Source organism: Oncorhynchus clarkii, unplaced genomic scaffold, assembly GCF_045791955.1.
Source record: "Oncorhynchus clarkii lewisi isolate Uvic-CL-2024 unplaced genomic scaffold, UVic_Ocla_1.0 unplaced_contig_7595_pilon_pilon, whole genome shotgun sequence".
In the NCBI taxonomy this organism is placed as follows: domain Eukaryota; kingdom Metazoa; phylum Chordata; class Actinopteri; order Salmoniformes; family Salmonidae; genus Oncorhynchus; species Oncorhynchus clarkii.
The window spans coordinates 22,540-44,861 of record NW_027261125.1 but is presented as its reverse complement, the minus strand read 5'-3'; the positions used below and the strand labels follow the sequence as shown (position 1 = coordinate 44,861).

General features: G+C 43.8%; 1 protein-coding gene across 2 annotated transcripts in view; it reads right to left on the bottom strand.

Moving 5' to 3' along the window:
- Positions 1–2,860: 2,860 nt before the first annotated feature.
- LOC139404974 (aryl hydrocarbon receptor-like) overlaps positions 2,861–22,322 on the bottom strand; it is a 34,842-nt gene continuing 15,380 nt past the window's right edge. Inside the window, exons 5-12 of one of the 2 annotated variants that reach the window (XM_071147526.1) lie at positions 16,623–16,737; positions 12,943–13,070; positions 11,720–11,922; positions 10,842–10,951; positions 7,114–7,255; positions 6,436–6,906; positions 5,215–6,310; positions 2,861–4,725 (exon numbers count right to left, since the gene is read on the bottom strand). In XM_071147526.1, the coding sequence (XP_071003627.1) occupies positions 4,549–4,725; positions 5,215–6,310; positions 6,436–6,906; positions 7,114–7,255; positions 10,842–10,951; positions 11,720–11,922; positions 12,943–13,070; positions 16,623–16,737 (2,442 nt within the window). In that variant the 3' untranslated portion in view covers positions 2,861–4,548. The other variant, XM_071147527.1, reaches the window with a different exon arrangement.

Here is a 22,322-nt window from a genome sequence, read left to right as displayed (position 1 = left end):
ACTTCACATATTGTATTAGTGTAAAAACACCCTCAGAACTGGGACATCCCTGGTTGACTTATGTTAAGTATTATCATGAGATTCCAGGAGCCAAGATGTAAACATTCCGTGAGGAGCACAGTAGTGGTGATCTATATAGGTTAGTTACCATCATAGTGGTGATCTATATAGGTTAGTTACCATCATAGTGGTGATCTATATAGGTTAGTTACCATCATAGTGGTGATCTATATAGGTTAGTTACCATCATAGTGGTGATCTATATAGGTTAGTTACCATCATAGTGGTGAACGACGGTGATATTGTAGCTGTGTTATAAGGGTTAAGACACACTTTTCCATCATTATGGACTGGTTTCCAAATGGCACACTATTCCCTTTTTTGTGCACTACTTTTGACTAGGGCCCATAGGGTGCCATTTGGAATGCATACCATGACTTTAGACCTCTGTCAGAATCAATCCTCCTCCTTCAGACTGACTTCTGTCTGGCCTCATCTCTCAGTCTAATACTGACTACATGTCATGTTTCTGGCCTCATCCCTCAGTCTGATACTGACTACATGTCATGTTGCTGGCCTCATCCCTCAGTCTGATACTGACTACATGTCATGTTGCTGGCCTCATCCCTCAGTCTGATACTGACTACATGTCATGTTGCTGGCCTCATCTCTCAGTCTGATACTGACTACATGTCATGTTGCTGGCCTCATCCCTAAGTCTGATACTGACTACATGTCATGTTGCTGGCCTCATCCCTCACAGTCTAATACCGAACGGCACCCAATTCCCTTAATCGTGCACTACTTTTGACCAGAGTTGTAGAGAATATTTATAAAGCTGAGGATGAATGGGCTTGAAGGAGGATAGGACTCAACATGCTCTGCAGTGCAGCAGTCCATGGGTACTGCTCTGACTGTCAAAGCTACAGTGCAAAGAAAGAAGCGCATTGGCTTGCAGTCTAATTAAGGTTCATTGAGGATTTGAAGCAAGCTAGATGTGAGTCACTCTAGGACAGTGGAAGTTGAATTGAAGATGTTTATTATTGAATGGTGCATTTCATCCTTCTTCAGGGTGTTATAAAGCTGCATCAGCTCTACTGTGTTCCTGTCTGTCCAGGGTGTTGGGGTTTTACCTAGCGGCACTCTAAAAAGTTTTGTAACTTTCAAGAATTTTTTGTCATTTAGCACATCTAGTGGCCATGTTTGGTTCTTCAGATTATTACAGGTGTCTAATCATCTCTGGCCCACTGTGTGGCCTTATCACATGTAAAATATGAAATAATTAAAGATGACAACACTGTAAAACATTTTCCTAAATATCAACCAAACTTAGCAAATACCATCAGTGTTAAATATGAGGGTTTCAGCATAAAATATCCTTTATATATTTTGCTACTATGTCAATATGTATTTGTTATCAACGTTTTGCCATAAAACTAGTGGCAGCTGTGATAAAAGTCAATAGTTGAAAGAGTTGGAGAGTCAAATGATAATAATGCCATTGTTGATTAGATGCTTTTTTCCTTAGTTAGGCTAATTTCTCTAAATACGCGTCACTACAGATCTGGGTTTGATCCCCATCTGTGTCGCAGACGGCCATGACCAGGAGACCCATGAGGCAACGCACAATTGGCCAAGCATTGTCCCGGGATGTCCTCGTCACATCGCGCTCTAACGACTCCTGTGGCGGGCCGGGCGCATGCACGCTGACACGGTCACCAGATTTTCCTCCAGAAACATTGGTGCGTCTGGCCCCCGGGTTAAGTGAGCAGTGTGTCAAGAAGAAGTGTGGCTTGGCAGGGTCGTGTTTCGGAGGGCTCTCGACCATCGCCTCTCCTGAGTCCGTATGGGAGTTGCAGCGATGGGACAAGACTAACTACAAATTGGATCTCACAAAAATTGTGGAGAAAAAGGGATCCAAAGTACAACAAAAAAAAGTATAATAAAAAAAGTATAAATGACTGAACTTAACGGAGTTTATTGCAGTCTATGCTAATTACCAAAATTATAGAAGATTCCAGTAACTTTGGTAAATTACCGGTAGCTTTACAAGCCTACCTGTGACATCGTTTAACCAACTTATTTATGACAGAAAACCTACTCTGTACAGCAGTATAAATAAAACCCTTCAACAGTACTTGGTCAAGGGCTAGTGTAAATAAAACCCTTCAACAGTACTTGATCAACATCAGCGTGTGAAAGAACAGAATAACGGTAAACGTTCTCTTCCTGCAGTGTCATGATTGCTCATTACACAAATTGTACACAATTTCATACAAAATACAAACAAATGCAAAACTGAACATTTTCGTTGATTGAATTTGAACATATTCAAAGTTTGATTTGTCTTTTGACAAAATAAATTAAATAAACCCTGACTTTCACTGACTTATGTCAATGAAGTGACAGACCTCCAAACAACAAGGGGTCTAATGTTCCACTGCACTATTCTGCATAGCAACATGAACATGATTGGCTCAGTTAAACAAGGTACATTATTTATAGTGCTACATACAACAGTCTTCTACTTTCACTAAGAATAGGTTATTTTGCCATAAATAAGTGCATACATTTTCTTCAAGTTAGATATGTAGATCAAACACATTGATCTGCCACTTGAACTCGATGGCAAAGACCCAGATGGCACCCTATTCACAATATAGCTCACTACTTTGACAAGAGCCCTATGGGTCCTGGTCAAAAGTAGTGCACGACATAGGGCATAGAGTGCTATTTGAGATGTAGAAAATGTCATTGGGTCTTGGACTACTAACTCATCTATAAATCATTATTACTTTGCCTGTCTTGCAATGCAAGTGAGTGGGCTGAAGAACAGATAGACAGGATCCATAAAGCGATCAAATTGCCCATAATATTACATCATGATTTAGTAGGATTGTCAATGCATTCTGTACAAAAATATGAAGCACAGCGTAGACAGATACTCCATCTCATGGATAGCTCAAATAGCTTATGGTTTGTTTCATTCAACTGCACTTTTAAATGCAAGTGATTATTTCTAAGCAATCAATGGCTTATATATACTTAAAAGCAAGGCTCCGTATTCATAAAGTGTCTCAAGGTAGGAGTGCTGATCTAGGATCAGATCCACAACCCTTCTCCATATAATCATATTCATTATGATCTAAAAGAAAACACTGATCCTAGTTCAGCAGTCCTACTCAGTGATACTTTATGAATATGGGCTCTTCGGATTGGTAACATTTGAGTTCTGCATCATCTCATCTTACTCATTGACCAATGGAAGAACTGCTTGTTCAGTATTACATCAGGTTCATGACCTGGCATGCTGACACACTGACCAGTAAACCATGACTGCAACCAACAGGATGTTTTTCTGGACAAACAAAATGGCTGACAAGAGTTTTCTTTTTAAAGCAAGTCCACATTCAAACATGTCATTAGTCCATTACATTTCTATGCACTACCTGGCCCGATGACTCCTTGCTGTCCCCAGTCCACCTGGTCGTGCTGCTGCTCCAGTTTCAACTGTTCTGCCTGCGGATATGGAACCCTGACCTGTTCACCGGACGTACTACCTGTCCCAGACCTGCTGTTTTCAACTCTCTAGAGTCAGCAGGAGCGGTAGAGATACTCTGAAATGATCGGCTATGAAAAGCCAACTGACATTTACTCCTGAGGTGCTGACCTGTTTCACCCTCTACAACCACTGTGATCATTATTATCTGACCCTGCTGGTCATCTATGAACATTTGAACATCTTGCCCATGTTCTGTTATAATCTCCACCCGGCACAGCCAGAAGAGGACTGGCCACCCCTCATAGCCTGGTTCCTCTCTAGGTTTCTTCCTAGGTTCTGGCCTTTCTAGGGAGTTTTTCCTAGCCACCGTGCTTCTACACCTGCATTGCTTGCTGTTTGGGGTTTTAGGCTGGGTTTCTGTACAGCACTTTGTGACATCAGCTGATGTAAGAAGGGCTTTATAAATAAATTTGATTGATTATCCACTTCCTCTGGTCTCCCTCCGTCTGTCTGTCACAATCTCTCTGTCTCGGACTGTCCCTCTGCCTGCTGTCTGACGTTCAGACAGTCTCTCTGGATGTAAATCTCACTTTTACATTTGATTATTTTAGCAAATGCTCTGATCCAGAGTGACTTATAGTTGTGAGTGCATACATTTTCATACTGGTCCCCCATGGGAATCGAACCCACAACCCCGGCGTTGCAAGTGCCAAGCTCTAACAAAATGATCCACACGGGACCCCTCCAGTCCAAGTCCTCCATACTCCCAGACATGCCCTGGTTCCTGTTTTAGACAGCAGCCCAAATTGTACCCTATCCCCTATATAGTGCACTACTTTTGACAAGGGCCCATTTCGGAAACAGTCTTAGTGGTCGCAGGGGAGCCATGTGCAGCTGGGTGCCAGACAGGAGGATCCTTATCCCTCTAGCTTCTGTTGTGTGGTGCTGTCGTCAGTCAGGGCTCTGCTCCCTCCGGGGGACCGGGGGCAGCTGGCTGGCCTTGGAATGTCTGGCTCTGGAGCCTCCAGGGAGGAGGGCCTTCAGTCTCACATAAATCCACTCAGAGGGAGGTCAGGGTAGGGCCTGCTCTCAGCAGAGGGAGGAGGAGGCTGGTGAATTGGCTGCCCCGCTGCTGCATGTCCATGGTCAGCCTCCCTGGAGGACCCAGGGTTGGGTACAGGGCCAGGGGCCGGACCAGCCTCCTTCAGGCTCCCGTTCTGGAACTGGAACAGAGGAAAATGGCCGACTTAGCTAAGCCTCCCTTTTCTGGTCTAAATTGCCTTGATGTGTAAATACCCACTGGCTTTCAATGATCAAATGATAATGACCTTCTGTTTCTAAAGTCTCATTCCCTTGGTAAATCTGATGCGTGAGTAAGTATGTGGCATTGGTATTCAACGTTCATATGATGAGCATATAGCTAGAGGAAGTAAAGCGCATAGGTCTAACATTTTACATAATTAGTTCAGGGCCCTAGTCCCGGTGCTGCTACATCTGCATTGCTTGCTGTCTGTGGTTTAAGGCTGAGTTTCTGAATAAGCACTTTGTGACATCTGCTGATGTAAAAAAGGACTTTATAAATACATTTGATCTTGTTCCTTGGGGCACAATTTTGTATTTATTAGCATTTTTATTAGACAAGTTCAGGTAGGACCCCCTTTACCTGTTTGACGCCTAATGAACACTACCCAGGTTAGTGTCACCTTTCTTACCTGTGTGGTGAATGGCCACTCTGCTCTATTGACCTGGCTGAGCCCCATAGCCAGGGGATAGGCATGCTGAGCGCAGCCCTGGCTGGTGGCCTGAGACTGAGCCAGGCCGTCAGGGAGGTGCCTCTGCTGCTGGAACACACCCAGGGCCTCCACCACACTCCACTGGAGCGCTCCCCTACCATCCTCTGTCCCTCGGGGACCACTGGACTCCAGGCTGCCAAGCAACTCCTCAAAATTCTGGGGCATGAGGTCTCCGTCCACCCCCTGGCTCTGGAGGCCCGTGGTGGGTACATAGGAGGAGAGCACTGAAGAGCGGCTAACAGACAAAGTGTTCAGCTGGTTCCTGTAGGGGAGGCCCAGGGAAGCTTCCCCCAGGCAGAGGTGCCCATGCTGGGGGTGGCCGTGGTGAGTCTGGAGCCCCCCTGGCTGCTCCACATTGAACAATGGAGGAATCTGCTGCTGCTTGGTGATGTCTTTCTGTCTTTGTGTTATTGAACCCGTCCCAGTCACCTGCATGTGCTTCAGTCTGTTACACAGCTGCTGCTGCTGTTGGTTTGGCAATACCTGTCCATTTAGATGGCTCTGTTGCTGCTGCTGTGTTGCCTGTGGGTGGGGCTGTGTGTGTAAACACTGCTGCGGTATTGGCTGCTGTGGGTAGTGGGGAGGAGGCCGATAGTGGTGAACTGATAGGGGATGGACTACAGGCAGCTGTGGTGGCTGTATCTGTGACTGACACTGAGGCACTGTAGAAGAATGTGGTCGTGAGGTTGATGGTTGGTGTAACTGAACTGTAGTAGAATGTAGATGTGGGGTTTGTGATTGTTCCATAGATGGTTGGTGTAACAGCGTGGTAGGGCAGCTATAGTCCTGTTCCCCTAACTTAGCCCCCCTGCAAGAGAATACAGTCTGACCCCAGTCCGACCTCTTCCTCAGAGACTCCTGTACGTAGGAGAGAATCTCGTCTGTCAGGTCAGGAAGGAGGTCGTCTCGGCCAGTGTCCAGATCCACATCAAGGAACATCTCATCCTGCTGGAACAGCTCCAGATCCTCCCTACTGATGCCCAGGTTCATCATGAAGCTCCACAAATCCCTGTCTCTGTCAATCAAATCAATATCTTCATAGTCACAATTGGGAAATGTGTAGTGCAGTCAAGGTTACATTATTAAAAACAGTAGCAACCACACAGATACACATAAGATAAATATTAAGTGATCAGTTACCTGTCCTCCGATGAGAAGCCGTCGATCCCCCCGCCACCACCAACCCCCAACGGCTCCTGCTTGAAGAGGACACTCTCCGACAGAGAGAGGATGCTGCCCTCCTGCCAGCTGCTGGAGAAGATGCCCCCACAATCCCCCTGTGGAACCCCTGCCACCTCCTCCTGTGGAACCCCTGCCACCTCCTCCTGGAGTTGGAGAGGGAGTTGGAGCTCATTCTGAGTGTGAGGGGAGCAGCAGTAGATGGACTTGTCCTGTTTCAGCAGAGAGCCCAGCAGTGAGTCAGGGTCCAGGGTTCCATCCTGGTTGTTGTTGGTGATATTTCCTGCAGGGCTGGTGGTGTCGCCTGCTAAGGAGTCCCCTGTTAGCAGAGTCTTGGGGAAGCTGGTGTTGTAGAGAAGAGCCTCCCCAGTGGTGTAACTGAAAGGCAGCTGGAGGCTCCGCTTCCTTAGGTTGTCCTCTCCCTCTTCATCACTAAAAACAAGTACATTTTAGTCATTTAGCAGACGCTCTTATCCAGAGTGACTTTCAGGAGAAATTAGGGTTAAGTGCTTTGCACTTAAGGATTCCAACCAGCAACCTTTTGGTTACTGGCCCAACGCTCTTAACCACTAGGCTACTTGCCGCCCCAATGGAATTACATTAAACAATGAGGTTGTGTGTGTGCGTGCCGAGACGTACGTGAGGACTCTTTGGGATGTGATGATACACTGAGGCCGTCCGTTCTTGTAGACCAGTCTGGCGTTACCCTGCACCCACACCCAGCCTGTCAGCTTGGTCAGCAGCCTGAATACTGTCATCCCACTCTCTCCGGTCTTTATCACTGGGCATGGAAACACACACATTGACCAAGTTACACAGCAGAAATGTGTATAGGACACATTCATGCAGTTTAACTAATAAACTAAAAACATCACCAAAAGTCACTAGGGATGTGGCATACAGTGAAAAAAAACAGAATTTTCTCCTTGCTGTTTCTGTAACAAAGATACAGAAAATTCATAACGTTTCATGTGAATTGACAATGCAGCTGCCAGCAACGGTTTGGGTCTCACGGTGCATCCCTTTCAGATGCTGAAGCATTGCACCGGTACTACAATTCCTGTACCTCAATTCCAAAGTTGCCATTTACTTCTCATTTAACTGGACTTCGCTGCTGTCGCTTGCCTTTCTCAGCCATTTTTCAAAAGTTAACGACAATGACGTAGTGGTGGAGAGTCGACTACAAAATAATAGATTCCTCGACTCCTTGCACAACGACTCCCGCTGCCGACTCCTGTTTCTGAGTGTTAAGATTAGATTGCACTAAGAATCGACCCCTAAGATTCAGTATTTTTGGAACGGAGGAGAATTATTAGTTGCCAAACTTCTGAGAACACAAACACTGGCATCTTTCATAGAGAGCTAGCGAGGGCAGGGAGAGAGGAGGCGCACATTATAGGCAGGTCGGCCACCATCCAAACAGTCAGAAACACGCACTAGGCCTATCTATCTGTAATCAAAAGCTGTATCTCGTAACGTAAACTCGTACATCGCCTTGGTCCGTACAATTGCCCTTATTTTAGCGCCCCAAAAACGTAATACTTCCAGATCAACTGTAATGTCAATACCATTGTAAAGCACAATTTCTCCCTTTCCAACAGAATCAATTACATGACCTAAACATTGCCCGTTTCTGCATAATTCAAGCAGGCAATGAGCCCCGTTGGGTCTTTTAAAAAATAGAGGGTGGGGAAGCTAAACTAATGCGTGATAGTGAGAAGGAGAGATGTCGTGTGGGAAAATTGCTTTTTTTCACTTCATCAACTTATCACCTTATCGCCTCTAAAATGTAAAAAAATAAAAATAAAAAAAAAACACTATAAAGAGTTTATATAATGTGTCATTACATACATATTTGAAGGTTTGTGTCGAATTTGAATCAAGTTTTTAGGGCAGTGCTAAAGTGATGTTCAGAAGTAAACAGTTTTTTGAGAGATGTGATCGCTTGCAGTGAAGACTCAAAAAATGACTAGGTACCTCCGTCACTGTCCATTTCTTGTTTTTAAAGGATGATAGAAGTGCTACACCTGGTGGAGAGAGACTATAAGACCGAAATAGTAGCTTTAAGAGTGCTGTACGTTATGACATGACACGTCTAGATGTAACGGAGGGTCTGTTTTTTCAACTTTTCTCCAATAGTATAGAGCCATTACCATGTCGATCAACGCTTGAATAGAAACTTAGTTCACATCCCTGATTTTGACGTCAACACAGTCACTACAGTCCCATTAGTTTTCTTTGTAGCCTCGTTTGAATGTTGCGGTTGCGCACATTTGTACAGAATGGGGTGAGTTTACGTTAATGGAATGCTTGTATCTTGCCATTTCTTGGCTTGCAATGTTTCGTAACTTCAGCAAAGCAGGGCCTATCACTAGGGCTGGGCGCTATACCGTATTTGACGATACACGGGCATTGATGCAGGGACCGGTTTGGGTTTTTACTTTACCTTCTATAACGGTATTTGAATGTTTGGTTTGTTAAATGTGGTACACCTTGTGTAACGTCCATTTTTATAGTTTACTTCGCTACTTGAGTCATCTCTATCCACTCTTTCCATGCTGCTTTCCAGACAGACCTAGGCCTGCACCATGCATTTCATGGGCAATGCAGCACATGCAACAATGTTGATGAAAATGATGCTGTTTTCACCTTGCTTCTTAATATAATTTTACTAGCGTTCTACAATTACACTATTGATTTGTGTTTCTTACATCTGAAAACAGCTAGTTGTCTTTTCTTAGCAAGTTGGGCCTAAATCCTGTTAGCCGCTAATGCTAATCGCTAGCTAGCTAGCTAATAAATGTACTGAGTCAGAGCAAACGTAGTTAGCTATACAGCCTGATAATACCAGTGATGGTGTAGACCTAAATCAACATGCTGTCTAAATCAGAGGAATACGCGAAGCAAGAATATGTTAGCTACATGAAGTAGCTAAGAGAGAACTTTCAATGTAGCCAAAGATTATAGGGTCTCCTAGGAAACACTTATCAACAGTTCCTACCCTGTCACAATAACTCTTCCCTGGCATTTTCATTCGTAGTCATGTCAAACACTGAATTCAAATGGCCCACTATTATATTCCAACTATAGAATTAGAATAATCCTTCTATTTTCATGATTCCAACAGTTCAATCATTTTTTTGGTTGAAGTTGAATTGAACAGTATACAGCAATCAGAATGGAGACCCATTGAAATCACTTGTGTTGCCACCCTAGGGTTACACTTCTCAAAGAAAATTGTGAACATTTATTATTCAAAAACATAAATTATTGTCAATATAATTTTGCCTGATATGATATTTTGGCCATATCACCCAGCCGTACCTATCACCAATGAATAGGCTAGGATATATTACACACAACAGACCGAAGACTGAACACACACTCGCATCATTAATGAAGAGCTGGTGAGCCAGCTAGAAGGGTAGGGGGCAGGCAAAAATGATGTCTTGTCTTGCATGTTTCGCAAATTCACCAAAGTAGCCTAAGGTTTTATTTAAAATGACCCAACTTTCCACAGGCATTTATAAGCATACTGTTTAGTTAGGCTATAAAACTGAAAATAACATTTTAACTGCACTGATTTTAGCAAAAAAAAATATATTTTTCATAACATTAAGGATCCCAAGTTTGAATGTTTAAATGTTCACACCTCTGCGTGTCACTAAAAGTCTAAATCAAATTTCAATCAAAATTGCCTTCAGGGATTAATAAAGTGTGGTCTTGTCTTGTTTTATCATATCTTAAGACACCATTCATTTTTTAGAAGTTGCAGGAATGAATCTGTTCAGAAAGTCCCCTCAGGGACACTGGCTGTAGAATGTGCAACTCAACATGTAGAATGTGCAACTCAACATGTAGAATGTGCAACTCAACATGTAGAATGTGCAACTCAACATGTAGAATGTGCAACTCAACATGTAGAATGTGCAACTAAACATGTAGAATGTGCAACTAAACATGTAGAATGTGCAACTAAACATGTAGAATGTGCAACTCAACATGTAGAATGTGCAACTCAACATGTAGAATGAACTACTCAACATGTAGAATGTGCAACTCAACATGTAGAATGTGCAACTCAACATGTAGAATGTGCAACTCAACATGTAGAATGTGCAACTCAACATGTAGAATGTGCAACTCAACATGTAGAATGTGCAACTCAACATGTAGAATGTGCAACTCAACATGTAGAATGTGCAACTCAACATGTAGAATGAACTACTCAACATGTAAAATGTGCAACTCAACGTGTAGAACACTGTGCGTTTGAAATGTGACCCGCACGTTTTTGATCTCGGTCTGTCAGTCTCCATGAACTACACTACATGATAGGACTGTGTGCAGCAGGAGAGCAGTCTTACTCCTCATGTGGTTCTCAGCACAGTGCAGCATGTCAGCAGCATGGATGAACTGGTATCCTGAGCCATGGTTGCACAGCTCAGCCTCAGTGTAACCCAGCACCATCTTCCCTCTGTACAGGAGGACAGGAAAAACACAGGAAGCACAATGAAAACATGATCAAAACATGTCTCCTCCCTACTTCTGAATAGATCACACTTGTGATCTAAAAGCATAATTAATCATTAAGGCACAAGAGGGTGTGGTATGTGGTCAATATACCACGTCTAAGGGCTGTTCTTAAGCACGACGCAAAGCGGAGTGCCTGGATACAACCCGTAGCCATGGTATATTGGCCATATACCACAAAACCCCAATGTGCCTTATTGCTATTATAAAGTGGTTACCAATGTAATTAGAGCATTAAAAATATATGTTTTGTCACACCCGTGGTATACGGTATACTGATATACCACGGCTTTCAACCAATCAACATTCAGGGCTCGAACCACCCAGTTTATAATCTCAAATATGATGAGATTGCGCTGATGGTTCCTCTTAAAATGTATAAATGATTTGAATTATTAGGTTTATTTGACAGGGACCACATACAATTAAAACATACATCTCACAAGACACGTGATGCATTGTACTAGATTTAGCTCAATAGCTCGTTCACAACTCCAGTACCCGGGCAGGTGAACAATAAAATGATTTACCATTCAGACGGCAAGCTTTGAATTCAATGTAAAATATTGTAGTGAAGTGGTCATGTTCCCTGTGTATTGTTGGTGCTTAGCAGCAGTAAGCCCCACTAGACAGGCCCACTAGACAGGCCCACCTAGACAGGCCCACCTAGACAGGCCCACTAGACAGGCCCACTACTGTTATCGTCACTCACTTGGCGTCGCAGGCAATGGGGGTGAAGTCCAGCTTGTGCTTGGTCTTGAAGATGAAGTTCTTGGTGCGGATCTCCAGGATGGTGGGGGGCTGCAAGGGAGAGGCCAGGGCGAACAGAGCCAGCTGAGGCGGGATGGCCTTGCCCTCCTTTGTCCTCTCGCTCTGGCCATGGAGGAACTTTAGACGCCCCTGGATGTTCAGGGCCTGGAGAACGCAGAATAGCCATTAAACAAAGTCAGGGCTGTGTCCCAAATGGCCCCCTATTCCATCCTGATGACGGTCGATTCAGACAGGAACATTGGTTAAATAAGATCCCATTAAACTGTTGGAAGGAGCGTCAAGATTATCAATGAGCTGGAGCTCTTTTTATTGAGTACACTTTTCTCCATGCAACTGGTAGCACCTTAAAAGGGAAATTTCACAAATGTTCAACTTCCTATTCATCATCAACATATGTGAAAATGGCATCTTTCTATGTACTGTAGTAAAAAAATATGGAGGAAGATAAGTGTTTCCAATGACATCATCGGTGCACATCATGTGATTTTAACCAATTATGAGGAGGCATTACCTACTAATTGCCTCCTAATTGTCTATGAATTGGTTGTCATTGGAAACACATCATCTTCCTCACTTTTTTACTACAGAACATAGAAACACGCTGTTTTCACATATATTGATGTTGGGGTGGTGCTGGATTTAAGCTACAATACTGAGTTTATGTAATAAGAAAACAATTTCCAATTCCAGCTAAATCTAATTATTCAGTGATTATAACTTGACATTCACAAAACTGTAGAGAAATGCAAAAACAATCCAAAAAAGTAGAGAATATTTTTGTGTTCTCAAAGCTTGACTGCAAACGCTATCTGTAGGAAAACTTCCTGGTCTGGATAAGCAGTCTTTGGCCCCACCCTTTCCTGAACTCAAAGGGAAATTGGAGAAGCCTCACACTGATTCCCCCACTTCAGGACAAAACATATTTAACCCCTTCCTGACACACCACTCATCCTCAAAGAAAGTGACTTCAGTGGCTGTCATAATGCAATTACAATCTCAAGAGTATCAGCGGGAGATGAGAGTTGATTTCCATTGCGCTGTAGTACACTGTTCACAAGTAATCTTTTAAAATAATTATTTTAATTAAATGATTAGGGTTGAAAAATCCTTCCCTAAAATTCCCTACATTTCCAGAAATGGCAGAGATTTCCTCCACAAACTTACTAGGAAGCCAGTGGAGTTGTCCAGGAGACATCTTAACCTGCAGACAAAGTTGCGTTCCAGGAAGGTGGAATTCTCTGGTGGGAGTGTCTCTGGCTTGTAGACTGTGACAGCCTGTGGCGAGGCTGAATCTTCAAAGGCCAGAGAGGTGTGGGGGGGGGGGGGGGTCATAAAATTACAAATACAGCATACTATATCTATAATAGTGAATTACAGGATGTCTAGAGAAAATAGTATCTTCATATAGTAGACTAACTCTTCGCAGCAGCCCTCACCCCGAGCTGCAAACCTCACCCGGAGGGGACTGTTAACAGTCTCGTCCCCACACTACAAACCAGAATGTTATGCCACATGTCATTAGCCATTTCCTACTGAGGAAAGACATAATGCTAGGTAAGAGTTTCTTATCCAGGGCTGGGCCTAGGTCAGGCTCACCCCAGCCAGGTGCCACTTCTGGTCCAAGGTGCTAAACCGCCTCTCAGGATGCAAGGTGAAACACTGCTCCACACTACGATATGGAGAGAGAATACAGTGACAGACTGGATAATATCAAAGATAGTAAACCACCAGTCCTCTATGATCAGTGTAACACGAGTAGGGCAAAGGACCCGTACAAAAAAATATGGTTCTCCCCATGGAAACAACGTTGTTACTCGTATGACCAGAGAATGTGAAATACTCCTCGATTTTAGAAAGACACAACCGAGTGGATAGGTAGAGGGTGTTTTATGGCTTTATAAAAGTGTTGACGGTGCTGAATAAAATCTTAAACATGAACTCTCATAAAAACAGCATCTCTTCACTGTATTTGTTGACAGTCTCTCTAGTCATGAGTTTGTTTCTCGCAGTAGTTTTGAAATCTCACAGTAGTCGACGATCAACTTCACTGTGGGCTCGTGGAAGCTGTGACACAGTGATCTGAGATATCTGATTGGCCAGCGGTAGGCCTATAGATGCACTTGATTTGCTATCCGGACCTGCCAGGTAGGTGGAGTTTGTACCTTCAGACACATGAAATGGGACAAAATGGGAACACTTCAACTACCCGGTGTGCAGGACAGCTGAATCAAGTGCACCTAAAACAAACATTGTAAAAGTAATACAAAAATAGGAATGCAAGGCTTTATTGTTGGGCTTTATACAGAAATGTTTGGCGATCTACTTGGAAAGCCTTGGAGATCGACCAGTCGACTGCAATAGACCGGTTGGATGGACTAGAACATCTAGGCCTACATTCCTGGCTGACACAGCAGAGATGCTGTACATTCAAGGAGGTTATTTCCTTTTGTGGCTCTCTTCACTTCCTAGTAGATACCATGTTTCCCTGTGCTTCACCAGCATACATGGAGCTGCTGGACTTCATGTCATATTAGAACATTAGGTAGCAGACACCCTAGGACTAATATATATATTGAAGGAACCTGCCAATGCAGGGGGAGCTCAATTAATATAAGATCTGGGGCAAGATAGATTAGACAGTGTGGATTGGAGAGTGATAGCCTATAAAAAAACAGACGTGCTGTCTGTGTGGTGAAAAACTCATTCCAGCGCAGGTGAAAAATGCAGCTTTACCTGAGACCAGCTGTCCAGTGTGAGGGTGGGATTGGAGGTTACCTGAGACCAGCTGTCCAGTGTGAGGGTGGGGTTGGAGGTTACCTGAGACCAGCTGTCCAGTGTGAGGGTGGGGTTGGAGATTACCTGAGACCAGCTGTCCAGTGTGAAGGTGGGGTTGGAGGTTACCTGAGACCAGCTGTCCAGTGTGAGGGTGGGATTGGAGGTTACCTGAGACCAGCTGTCCAGTGTGAAGGTGGGGTTGAAGGTTACCGGAGACCAGCTGTCCAGTGTCAGGGATGAGGGTGGGGTTGGAGGTTACCTGAGACCAGCTGTCCAGTGTCAGGGATGAGGGTGGGGTTGGAGGATAGCTGAGACCACTGTCCAGTGTCAGGGATGAGAGGGGGGTTGGAGGTTACCTGAGACCAGCTGTCCAGTGTGAGGGTGGGGTTGGAGGTTACCTGAGACCACTGTCCAGTGTCAGGGATGAGGATGGGGTTGGAGGTTACCTGAGACCAGCTGTCCAGTGTGAGGGTGGGGTTGGAGGTTACCTGAGACCCCTGTCCAGTGTCAGGGGTGAGGATGGGGTTGGAGGTTACCTGAGACCACTGTCCAGTGTCAGGGGTGAGGATGGGGTTGGAGATTACCTGAGACCAGCTGTCCAGTGTCAGGGATGAGAGGGGGGTTGGAGGTTACCTGAGACCAGCTGTCCAGTGTCAGGGATGAGAGGGGGGTTGGAGGTTACCTGAGACCAGCTGTCCAGTGTCAGGGGTGAGAGTGGGGTTGGAGGTTACCTGAGATCAGCTGTCCGGTGTCAGGGGTGAGAGTGGGGTTGGAGGTTACCTGAGACCAGCTGTCCGGTGTCAGGGGTGAGAGTGGGGTTGGAGGTTACCTGAGATCAGCTGTCCGGTGTCAGGGGTGAGAGTGGGGTTGGAGGTTACCTGAGACCAGCTGTCCAGTGTCAGGGGTGAGAGTGGGGTTGGAGGTTACCTGAGACCAGCTGTCCAGTGTCAGGGGTGAGAGTGGGGTTGGAGGTTACCTGAGATCAGCTGTCCAGTGTCAGGGATGAGGGTGGGGTTGGAGGTTACCTGAGACCAGCTGTCCAGTGTCAGGGATGAGGGTGGGGTTACCTGAGACCAGCTGTCCAGTGTCAGGGATGAGGGTGGGGTTGGAGGTTACCTGAGACCAGCTGTCCAGTGTCAGGGGTGAGAGTGGGATTGGAGGTTACCTGAGACCAGCTGTCCAGTGTCAGGGATGAGGGTGGGGTTGGAGGTTACCTGAGACCACTGTCCAGTGTCAGGGATGAGAGGGGGGTTGGAGGTTACCTGAGACCAGCTGCCCAGTGTGAGGGTGGGGTTGGAGGTTACCTGAGACCACTGTCCAGTGTCAGGGATGAGGATGGGGTTGGAGGTTACCTGAGACCAGCTGTCCAGTGTGAGGGTGGGGTTGGAGGTTACCTGAGACCACTGTCCAGTGTCAGGGATGAGGATGGGGTTGGAGGTTACCTGAGACCAGCTGTCCAGTGTGAGGGTGGGGTTGGAGGTTACCTGAGACTCCTGTCCAGTGTCAGGGGTGAGGATGGGGTTGGAGGTTACCTGAGACCCCTGTCCAGTGTCAGGGGTGAGGATGGGGTTGGAGGTTACCTGAGACCACTGTCCAGTGTCAGGGGTGAGGATGGGGTTGGAGATTACCTGAGACCAGCTGTCCAGTGTCAGGGATGAGAGGGGGGTTGGAGGTTACCTGAGACCAGCTGTCCAGTGTCAGGGATGAGGGTGGGGTTGGAGGTTACCTGAGACCAGCTGTCCAGTGTCAGGGGTGAGAGTGGGATTGGAGGTTACCTGAGACCAGCTGTCCAGTGTCAGGGGTGAGAGTGGGATTGGAGGTTACCTGAGACCAGCTGTCCAGTGTCAGGGGTGAGAGTGGGGTTGGAGGTTACCTGAGACCAGCTGTCCAGTGTCAGGGGTGAGAGTGGGGTTGGAGGTTACCTGAGACCAGCTGTCCGGTGTCAGTGGTGAGAGTGGGGTTGGAGGTTACCTGAGACCAGCTGTCCGGTGTCAGGGGTGAGAGTGGGGTTGGAGTTTACCTGAGACCAGCTGTCCAGTGTCAGGGATGAGGGTGGGGTTGGAGGTTACCTGAGACCAGCTGTCCGGTGTCAGGGGTGTTCAGGGCCCAGTGGAGCTGTCTCTGTAACTCTGCTCGGTCCTCCATATGAATGACGTCATAAACACTCTGATGGACGACGTCTGACTGAGAAGCAAAAACATCCACCATCATCAAAATACAAATCTAGTAAACTACAAGAAAACAATGCAAACATGGACATTATTGTTGCTAGACAACACATCCTTCCTCTTCCCATCACTTATTCTGATGGATCTTAGTCCTGACTTGTACTCTACAAATGTGCTCTGTACTGGGCCTTAGATTCAACCTGGGTTTAGTTCCGATACCCAAATTGACTTATTAGACTTGGTATCTGTTTAGGTCCTGGCTTTCGTTCATGTTGAGGAAATACCAGAGCAATCAGCTTTGTCCGGTGTGACTGGTGAAATTCACACGCAAACCGTTCGGTAACACAAATAGTGATATGGACACTAGTAAATAAGCAGTGCTTACGCATTAGTCAGATGTTTTAACCCTAGAAAATAGACTAATGTTTCAAGTTCTAAAGGCACATGCACAAGTACAGTGAAATGCCTTTAACCCCAACAATGCAGTATTCAATACCAATGTAATACTAAAAATGGAGGGTAACACTAGTTAATTAATAGCACGAAGTGAATGTGGATGTGAGGTGTGTGATTGTAGTGAATGTGGATAGTATTAAGCTATTTGAAATTGGGATAACAACAGGATTTACATTTGGCTAGTAAGCTGATTGAAATGTGAATAATATGTACTGAGTGAATGTGTGGAAGTGTGTGTGTTATTCTATATGTATGCAGAAAGACGAGCCTATAGAGACCATAGCATTTATGACCTTATAAACTATTGATAGTATGGATGCTGAGGGTTTTTAGATACTATGGATGCTATAGGGACTGTGATGCTCAGGGACTACAGATGCTGTAGAGACTATGGGGACTGTGATGCTCAGGGACTATAGATGCTGTAGAGACTATGGGGACTGTAGAGACTATAGAGGAACCGTGGCAGTGATTCACATGACTGAAGAAAGATAGAGCTAGTCTTAGAGATTACCGAGTGTGTTTGGAAATAGTACTAAGTGAATATGGATGTGAGAGTTGTGGAAATGTGGAAAGGATGTGTTAAGCTCATTGAAATATCGATGTTTAGGTGATTGAAATTTGGACAATAAGAAAATATAAATTTGGATATTAAGCTGAATGAAATTTGGATAAGAGTTTGAAATTGAGAATAATAAGAGATATTATTACTATTAAGTGCTGAGTGAATGAGAGCTGCCAGGGGACTGGCTCCGGTGTGAAAGAGGTAATATGGGAGATTACTGAGTACGTGTCTGAATGGATACCCCAACCTGTTCTGTGAGCTGAGTTTTCGATCTATAACGTTAACTACGGTTATTATACATGTATAGGAAGTATCGACAAGCTGGTCTTAGAAGAAGGATAGAGTGAGGCCAGAGAGGCCTCGGTGACAATTGTCTGTAGGCATTTATAAAAAGGAGGTGTCTACGTGGTCAGAGAACCACTGAAACCGTTGAAGTTACATATGCATAATAACTATGAAGTGTCTAAATGTGTCTGCAGCCACTACTCGTGTGTAACGATAGTCTACATGGTCTGAGAACCACTGATAATAGCACAAGGTATTATTGTAGGCATTTAGAGTCATTGATGCACATGAGTGGTATGGATGTCTGTAGGCATTTAGGATCTGTAACGTTATATAGGGAATCTGTGTATGTGAGAGACATGAAAGGGGAAAGTACTATTCCCGAATATGCTGTTAAATAGAACTAGTGTAAATATCTAAACCCATGTATGAATAGAACACTAGTCTAAAGGAGAAATTGGCGAAGAAAAGTATACTGGGTTACTAGAGATTTGATAGTAACAATGGAGAAAAATAATAATTATATACAACTTGCACACCCAAACGTAGACGTATGTAAGTGGTGTACAAAATAGAGAAATTAATAGTATAATGGGTTACTAGATTTGATAACGTAACAAATGTATAAAAGTATAATTGGTTACTTGAGTTTAACTTGCTAGGTAGAGACTTATTATGGATAGACCACGCCTTCTACAGCGTATTACAAGTTCATCTTAAAATAAGACATTTAATAAGTGTGAAGTCCTAGTTGAGGGAAACAGATATGGAGGTTAGTGAAAATAAGAAAGTGAATGGTAATATGTGGCTTTCAGATAGCACTCTAATAATGCAATATCGTAGTAATTTGAAGAGTAAATGTTTCAATATAAGGTCACATGACGAACAGATGGATTGTGCATTGGGACTGATATTAAATTAGAGGCCACCATCTGGTGTTTGGGTTAGAGATACGTTTCCTGTGGAACAATAGATAGCAGCCAGTATTAACTGAACTCAAACAGGCTGTAAGGGACACCGTGGGGACATTTGGGACAGCGGTATGAATAAAACACATTTTTGACAAGTTAAATTATTGTTACTCAATTGTATAGTGTGGGTAGCACAAATGATTTAAGGTAATGTCATCTAAAACAATAATATGTTTCCATTGTGTGGAACTGTGTCCAGAATTGAAGTAGATTCAAGTAAATGTTTTTCATAACAAACATTGATCTGATAAGCCAGCACCAACTCTTTGAAGGTCCTATCAGATTTGTTAAACAACAGGTTTCATATTTTGACTAGTTGATGTCCCAGGGACAGTCAGGACAGAACTGTATGTCAATGCAACAGGTTAAAAAGAACAAGATGACAAGAGATGGGAGGGGCTCTAGGATTCTTTACTTTAGGTGCCTATTCAGCTTTACGGGACACTGTATCATCTGATGTGTCTGAAGTATAATTCTGTAAACGCACACTTTTATCAAGACTTCCTGCCTAAGATGCAGTAAACTCGATTAACGATGTAGAATTTTTAGGACCGATTCAAATCTAACAGTGAAAACTAAGTACATGTTTATTTTCTTTGTTCCAGGACAAGTTTTTGTTTTGTTTACATGTTCACCAATGATTATGTATCTTTTCCTTTGAAATGCATTCTGAGGCAGGCACCTTGGGAGTTGCTATAAAAGGTACCTGAATTCGGCTGTTAAGGAGACCCAAATTAATTAAGGCCTGGCCATTGTTTGTTTTTATCTGTTATTGAATATTTGTTAGTGGTGTTACTGATTTATTGTGTGGGGTCTTTTTATTTTAGGTTTTCGTGGGTTTTTCACAGGTTAGAAAGGATGCACCTTAAAAGGAAACACAAATGAAGTATCTATCGTCACAGTTTTGGTTGTACACATGTACATTCTCTTGATAAAGAAATGTAAATCCCATTGTAAACCTGATACACAAAATGTTTGAAATTATTGAAATATCTTGAAGTAATGTCTGAGGTACAGGGAAAGAAACACTCACTTAATGGGGTTGATTGACCTCTGTTCTGACTTTCTGGTGAGGCCCGATCACCCTCATTAGAAAGACTAGAGACATTGGTTGAGATTTTAAAAAATGGGCTTTTTAAACACTAGAGAATTAGGAAGAGGTTTATAATTGATCAACATTCCTGTGTGTGATTCGGAACACGAGAAGGAGAGAGAGAGAGAGCTGCCCCTGAATGAGGGACACCTGTCTCTAGTCTATTTGACCATTACCTTATGGGATACAATTATTTCCTTGTAGAGTTATCAAGGGTTGTAATTATCATTTTATTTGTATTTAACAGGCAGTGTTGTCATTTTTTTGTTGATGCATGAATCATGATGTGAGTCATGTGTCCAAAGGGGGAATTACCAGTCCCCTGGGGCCCTTTGGTAAATATGCAAATTGATTTTATTCACATGACTGCCTGTAAAATGAAAAAAAGAAAGAATGTTGGTAATGGTTGACAGTCACTACAAATGGATTAAAGTTTTCCCCACCTCTAGTTTTATATGAAGAAGTGTATTTCTGTTGTTGTGTTTCTCTCACCAGATTGGGCCTGCTAGATGGTCAGGATTTCTCCCTAAGGATTAGCACTCTGATCGCTGACTCTGCGGTGAGATCGCCAAGATGATAAGCTAATTTGGGGAGGGGGGGGGGGTTAGAATAAGAATAACAACTGTGTGTTGTTATTCTCTGACATTTGTCTTAGACATTTGTATTTCTACTTGCACATCCTCATCTGCACATATCACTCCAGTGTAAATATGCTAAATTGTAATTACTTCGCCACTATTGGCTTATTTATTGCCTTACCTGCCTACTTCATCTGCACACACTGTATACAGATTTTGCTATTGTGTTATTGACTGTACGTTTGTTTATCCCATGTGTAACTGTGTTGTTTTTGTCGCACTGCTTTGCTTTATCTTGGACAGGTCACAGTTGTAAATGAGAACTTGTTCTCAACTGGCCTACCTGGTTAAATAAATAATAAAATAAATAAGAATATTGGTAGTAGTAATAATTTGTCATACAGTGAATAATTTGTCTGGATTTCCGGAATCAGATATGCCCTAAACTAAACTGTTGTTCTGGTCGGTCCTCTCTCGAGGTTATGGTGAAGGTGACCACAGATGGTATCTAGATGCATAGAAGGTATAATTAGGCCGAGAACAAAGTGAATCTCACCCCCACTAACCGGCTGAAGTAATGGCAACAATGGCGTTCACTATGGTCCTTCACCACCTGAAACCTGAGTCCGAGCCAGCAACCTGTACACAGCATCCAGTCGAAACTATCAACTGCCTTTTCTCTCATGCAATTTTCTCAGGAGTGCAACATGTGTCCATGTGGAGTGAGCATGGAGAGATCCCGTCCAAACTTCTCTCATGCTGCTGGAGTACAGGTAGGATAATGGACAAGACATAATGGACTGGAAAGAACAGTGGCGGCTCAGGTGAGAGAAATGGGGACATTATCAAGGGCCATCCATTTGGAACATGTGCCATTGGGAGGACAAATGGAAACGCCACAAGAATGAGTCCCGAGGAGGAGGGGGTGGAGTCAACCGTGCCCGTAATTAATTTAGGGTTGTCCTAAATTGTTTATTTGGGGTATCAGGTTGATTGTGGAGGTCTGCACACGGCAAATGTATAGTACTTTAGACTAGAAATGCATTGAGATAATCTGTCATTACCACAAATGAAGGCTGTGATGAAAAAAGTTCATGCTAGAAATATAAGATGAATATACTGTGTCAATGTAAATTCTACCTGTATAGGTGTGTGCTGAATTGAGGGTCTTCAAATTTTAGTGAGAGAACCAACGTGAAGCACTAAGCGGGGACTGTCATTATAAATGTGTGCTGGATAATTTATCAATAGTTCTAATTATGATTTGGAAAGGCTTCTAGAGACAAAGCTATGCCCAGAAAATGTGATGAGCCACTAGATTGTAGCTTGGGGCTAATCCTGCCCTAATCTCGTTCATAATCAAGATTGGTGTGAAACTGTTATAACATATAACAACTCTCTTCCCTGTGAAATTCAATATGGATATGCTCTAGACCAAATTCTGGAGATCTCTAGAAACATAGTTGCTAAAAGAATTGTGTAAATTGGCTCTGCCAAACAGAGAGGCTTTTGACTATCTTTTGGCAGGTAAAGGGGGCACATGTGTAATCATTGGTGATGAAAGTTGTACTTTTGTCCCAGATCACTCTTCGAATATGACTGATCTCACCAAATACATTGCCACTGTTGCTAAGAATAATTCCCCACAGAGTG